Source organism: Aethalodelphis obliquidens, unplaced genomic scaffold, assembly GCF_003676395.1.
Source record: "Aethalodelphis obliquidens isolate GAN/ISIS:26980383/991018 unplaced genomic scaffold, ASM367639v1 scaffold78, whole genome shotgun sequence".
Classification (NCBI taxonomy): Eukaryota; Metazoa; Chordata; class Mammalia; order Artiodactyla; family Delphinidae; genus Aethalodelphis; species Aethalodelphis obliquidens.
The window spans coordinates 6,177,756-6,183,755 of NW_020838022.1; the positions used below are offsets into that span (position 1 = coordinate 6,177,756).

The window sequence follows — 6,000 nt, forward strand, 5'->3', positions numbered from 1 at the left end:
TGCCTAAGATCACACAGAGTTATTGGCATACTAAGGCAGGAACCCAGGTCTGACTCTAAAGCAGGGGTTGGAAATCACAGTGATGGTCTGTTTTTGTATGGTCCAAGAGCTAAGAATGGCTTTTAAATTTTTAAAGGTTTACAGAAAGGAAAAAAACAAAACAAAGAAAAAAATGCAACACATTTCCACAACACAGAGATTGATGTGATCCACAAAGCCGACAATATTTACTCTCTGGCCCTTTACAGAAAAAATCTGCAGACCTCTGGTCTAAAGCCTTACATCTTTAACCACTTCATCACACTATATCTCTCTACAGGAAAGAGGTTTCTGTGATCAGTTCCTTCTTTTAACACCGTAATACTTACTTGGTATTTAATGGAATTTAAGATGCCTTTATTTTCTTTATATGACCTGTCTACCCAAGAAGGATAAGTTCCTTGAAGGTGGGGATCATATACTTCTTTGTATTTTCTGTGCATAACATAGTAGGCTGAGTAGCAAAGGTTTGTTGAGGATAGTAAATAAATCACACACAGGTATACAGAGAAATTATATAGAGATATATAGCTTATCTGGCTAATTTAGCTTAAGGAGCACTGCAAATAGAATGCAAAAAAAACCCCATGAAATATGAAAACCACCCAATATGTCTAAAAACTAAGAATCCTAGGGAGCAAAGGTATTTTGCACACAGGCTTAGAATTTTATTACCTTACAAATGAAAAATAAGCCTGAGTTCCTGCATTTTCCTGATGGACACAACTACCTTTCCTTGCTATGCTACCCTTGAGCTGCACGTTCCAGAAGCCTGTATTTACTGGAAAGGGGCGGGGGGGGGGGCGTGTGTGGAGAAAGGTCCTTTTGTGCCAAGGCTTCTCCCACCTATCTGCAAGCCTGAGACACAAAGCTCAACAAGCTCATCAGTTTAAGCCTGTTCCAAATGAAGATAATCTTCGCTCGTGTACTGCACAGAAAGGATTGTTTGTCTGCCCTCATCTCTCCAGCCATATATGCCTCCGCTGTCATCTTAGATTAAGACAGTCAGCAATATGCATCTTTTCCTCTCATGAGGCCAAAACGCCTCCGAGTCCATGGTTTGATTTGCCCTTCTCTCCTCATGACCAAAAAATAAAGATAAATAAGAAACCTCGCAAAGAAAGCACACTAAGACACAAGAACTGAAGCCATTTACTCAACGATCTGTCAATAATCTTATGCTACCAGCAAGTCACCCATAATACCGCATATGCGTGGTGTTCCTAATTACTGTTTGGCCGAACTGTCCTGATCATCCTACAGTACAACATGCTGCTGGAAGATCTTTACCTCTTGTCCTCACCGCGGCACGGCCTGAATTAGAAGAGGCAACCATACGTATCCATATCAGATATTACAGGCATAGTACAATACATCAGGACGTCATCAAAAATGCCCTAAGCCTTCTTCGGCTTCTTTCCTGTTCAGGTTTTTACTTGGGGTACACGGGAGTCAGCTTTTCATTCTCAGCCTCCAAAGGACAGGGCGTAGCAAGATCTGGGTGATGGGGACAGGTGGGCTCTGGCTCCAAAAGAACGTCAGATGCTGAGCAGCAGAGATACTACTGCAGCTTCAATGGACCTTAAACGAACTGACACCCAGAGAAATGGATCGCTATGCTGGCTTCCCCTCCCCCAGTCCTCAGCCTAATCTGAGACACCGCACCCACTCCCTTCCCATCCTCAGTCCCAGGTCCCGAGCTCGGTAGGCAGAGGCGGAGGGGGTGGCGGGTGCGGAAGAAAAAGGGGGTGGGGTCGGAGGAAAAAAAGGTGCGGACCGGCAGAGGAAAGGGGGGCGCGAAGCGGAGAAAACGGGGGGCGACGCTGAGGAGGAAACGGGGTAAGGCAGAGAAACAAGGGGCGTAGCAGAAAAAAGGGGCGCGAGGGAGAGAAACGGGGGTGGGGGAGAAAGGCGAGACGGAAAATGGAAGGAATTGGAAGGGGAGCCGAACGTAGGCCGTGCAGGGCCAGGAGAGGAGGCGAGGCAGCCGGGTAGCAGAGAAGGGGGGGAGCGCCAGGGGCGGACACGGGCTTGAGGCACTTGCCATAAATCATAGCCAGGCCGGTTTCGTGCAGGAAGCGGGCCCGGCGGTGCTTGAAGAGCCAGATCGTGAGAATGGTGAGCGTGAGCAGCAGGATGAAGATGAGCAGATTGGCGCTGTCCTGCCGGTGGCTCTCCTCCGCCTGCTTCTCTGACACGATCTCCTCGTCCATGGCTCTCGCTTCTCCGCCAGCGCCGTCCGAAGCCCCGGCCCAGCGAAAGACTCCCACTGCGAGGAGCAACCAGAGCGGCAGCGTGAGCCGGCGGGCCCGGGGGCCACCGCCGCCGACGCCGCGGCGGAGGGGCGCCCGCAGCCAGCCGCGCCGAGACATAACTCCCCCCGCCCCCGGCCCCGCTCCTCACCCGCAGTCGCCGGCTGTCGGACCACTCCCCGAGGCCTCACGGGAAAGGGGCGGGGCCCCAGGGAAGCCGTCGGAGCGCGCGCCGCCGCCGCCGCCGCCGCCGCCGCCGCTCTTAAAGGGGACGCGACACTCCCAGCGCGCTGGGCCCCAAGCCTTTGGCCTTCTGTCCCCCACTGCACCAGCTCCCCGCTCAGGCTCCGCTGCCAGGCAATGAAAGACCGTCGAATCTAGCCCACTGCCTTCTGGAAAAGAAACCTGGGCTCAGCGTAATCAAAGCGTGGCAAATTGCGCTCTGTCTAGTTCGATCCTATTCTTAGAGCTCTCAGGGGAATCGATCTTTCATAACCCATCTCAATATTGTCCCCCAGTGTCTCTTAACAGGATAAGAAGTTGTCCTCTTGGGAAGGGCCTAAATCTCCATCTGTAATTTAAATCGGATTCTGCTTGTTCTGTCCTCGTAGGGAAAAAAAACAACAGCACTGTAGTAGTTCACAAATAATTGACTCAAAGGTAAGGATTATGTGTGTGTCTGTATGCTCGGTTTTCTCTACACGTAAATTACCTGGTGTGAGTCATCTCTTGCAGATAAACTCTTCAATCTCACAAAGATTCAATCGGTTTGTGCTCAAATTCACCCATGCTCCAAACACTCCCCTCCCTCCCCAGGAAGAAATCTTTTGTGCTGTGATCAGTTTCTCCTTCCCCTCTTGCTCCTTTTCCCTTCTATCTTAAAGCAGATTTCCCCAGCTCAGAAGCCACCTTTGACACCATATCTCATCTCTCTTCCTCAAAGGGTATTTTCCCTGTTCTCAGCCTCTCAACCTTGCACACCAGAATTTTCACAGTCCTCACCTCTTTGAGAACAGCGGATTTCTATTTTCTCCATTCTCCTCAGATCACTCATTAGTCTTTGTGGGCTTTTTGTTCCCTCTAGACTTTCTCTAGAATGTTTCATTTCTACCTCTGCAGGAATGAACTCCAGATCCCAAGTCCTGACCTGCCACCCTCCCTTCAGGCCTCTACCTGTTGGATGCTGAGCATATCCTGCTGAGGCTCCTACCAATCTCCAAAACTAAAAATGTTTTTAAATGAGCTCATTTTACCCCTACCGATATATAGTCTTTCTCAATTCTTTCATACCATTGATGATACTAGCTATCAATCCAATTCCTATCATTCTGCCTAGAAGTCATGACTCTCAAACGTTTTGGCCACATTACGGCCATATAACCTCTTTGCTAAGGCAAACAACATCCAGGCAACTCCCAGCTGTCCCAGTGTGGATTCACTCCCATTAACCAGCTCATTAAGTTCTGTGAGGATGGTGAGCTAAAAAAAAAAAAAAAAAAAGTGCTGGAATGGTGCTTAAGTCCGAATTCTATCCCTGTTGGGTCAGGAGCTGTGCCAGTGACTGAGCCCAGTCTCTCCTCTTAGTACCTGGGTCTGCCTGTCCCTTCCCAACCTCATGGCTGCCCGTCCCCTATACCCTGCCTCCAGCCTAACCTCACTGCCCTGTGTGAACAGGGCTGGGCTGTGTAGAGACAAGAAACCCAAGTGAGGATCCTTCCCAGTCTCCCCACTGCCCCCCCGCCCCAGACCTATCTCTGTCACACCAGAAGACCTAGCAAAGAAGTATCCCCGCTTCTTCAGGCCTAACCACCCAACCCAAGGCTGTTTTGCCCCGGCACAAAACCATTTTTCATTCTCCTAGTGTTTGGAGCTAAAGAAAAAACCAAAACAAAACGAAAGTCACAGATTGCTTGCCTGGCGGGAGTTAGCAAACGTCTCCAAGCTCCAGACTCTACCTCTGTTTACTGGCCCCAGCGATTTAGTATCCCCACTCTCACCCTTTCCCCAGCAACCTCGTTAGAGCAGAGTTCCAGGAGGAATCTTGAGAGGTCGAAAATTTTATCAGGCAGGCCAACTCCATGAGCCCTTGGCTCCCCTCAGAATGTACTTCTTTCTCAACCCAACAGTGCCCTGTGTGCCTCTCGCCCTCCAGTTTCTCCTCTCACTACTGCTGCCCCCTGCCAAGCCTTGTCATGTGCTTTCTGGAGTACCCTCCACTAGGAACAAACTGCCCAGCCCTCTCAGTTGCTGCACCGATGCCCTCTCCATCTCCTCCTTTTCCCGGTACCTGAATCTTGCTCAGGACATCACAAGCTCTGCCGCTGTTTCAAGTGGAGGCTGCTTATTTCCTCACCACTCCACTGTCCTACACACCCACACACACACACTCACGCTCACGCCCTGTATCAGGTGGCCTGAAGGAGGAGCGGGAACTCCGCTCACTCCCCATTGATTGTTGTTCCAGGCTCCTTACTGCTCCACCCTGCCTCGAAGCGCTAACACCCTCTCCTTTCCCGGTATTCTAACGACTTCCTGGTCTCTCTTGCACTTTCACCAAGCACTTGGGTATATGCTTCACAGCTTCCTCTCCCCTCCCCCCCACCGCCCCGCACCTACACACCTCAGCCCCGCCTTCGATGCTCGTACAGGTAAGTCACACGGAGTTCGAGACTTGCCTCCTTTTTTACTGGGAAAATCAAGATCCTCAGGAAAACAGTCCTCACCGTCCTCACCGTCCTCAGCCTGCGGTCTCCCTTCAATATACCAACAGTGCCCACGCGTTCCTCCTGCCCTCCAGCCTCAGTGCTAGCGCTGTTCCCTCCTCCCTTATGAAACGTAAGCCCCAGTCTACGCTCCGCATCCCGCCACCTCCTTCCTGCCTCTTCTAGGACCTACTCCAACTGTCATCTCCCTCCACCATCTTCAGCGGCTCCTTCTCCACCCCCTTCCTGTTCTCTAAAACCGCCTTCAGGTCTCTTTTAAGAAACAGCACCCCGCCCGCGCCCCTCCAGTCCACACGCCCCTCTTCTACCGCACCATTTCTCTCCTCCCATTTCTCTCCTCCCGTTCAGACCGAGCTTCTCAAAAGAGTCGTCTGCACTGCCGCCTGTTTTGGTATGGCATGCTTTTGACATTTTTTAGTGGTTGAAAAGTAAAATCGAAAGAAGACTGTTTTCTGACACGTGAAAATCCCGTGCGATTCATATCGCAGTGTCCACCAGTAAAAGTTGACTGGACACAGCTATGCCCATTTGTTCACTGATTGTCTGTGGTAGCTTTGGGACTACAAAGCAGAGTGAGTGGTTGCAAAGGAGACTGTGTATTAATCTCCAAAATTTACAAGCAGCTCATGCAGCTCAATATCAAGAAAACATAAAACCCAATCCAAAAATGGGCAGAAGACCTAAATAGACATTTCTCCAAAGAAGATATGCAGATTGCCAACAAACATATGAAAGGATGCTCAACATCACTAATCATTAGAGAAATGCAAATCAAAACTACAATGAGGTATCACCTCACACCAGTCAGAATGGCCATCATCAAAAAATCTAGAAACAATAAATGCTGGAGAGGGTGTGGAGAAAAGGGAACACTCTTGCACTGTTGGTGGGAACGTAAATTGATACAGCCACTATGGAGAGCAGTATGGAGGTTCCTTAAAAAAAACTAAAAATAGAGCTACCATTCGACCCAGCAATCCCACTAC

General features: G+C 50.0%; 1 protein-coding gene across 5 annotated transcripts in view; it reads right to left on the reverse strand.

The window, feature by feature from the left end:
- Nucleotides 1-5,026, reverse strand: part of SLC9A6 (solute carrier family 9 member A6) — a 55,010-nt gene extending 49,984 nt beyond the window's left edge. Inside the window, exons 1-3 of one of the 5 annotated variants that reach the window (XM_027092474.1) lie at nt 4,912-5,026; nt 2,443-2,683; nt 2,084-2,308 (exon numbers count right to left, since the gene is read on the reverse strand). In XM_027092474.1, the coding sequence (XP_026948275.1) occupies nt 2,084-2,252 (169 nt within the window). In that variant the 5' untranslated portion in view covers nt 2,253-2,308; nt 2,443-2,683; nt 4,912-5,026. Of the gene's footprint in view, nt 1-2,083; nt 2,412-2,442; nt 2,684-3,003; nt 3,250-3,293; nt 3,944-4,578; nt 4,688-4,911 lie in introns of those variants that run through there. The other 4 variants (XM_027092475.1, XM_027092477.1, XM_027092473.1 and 1 more) reach the window with 4 other exon arrangements.
- Between the last annotated feature and the right edge of the window lie 974 nt (nt 5,027-6,000).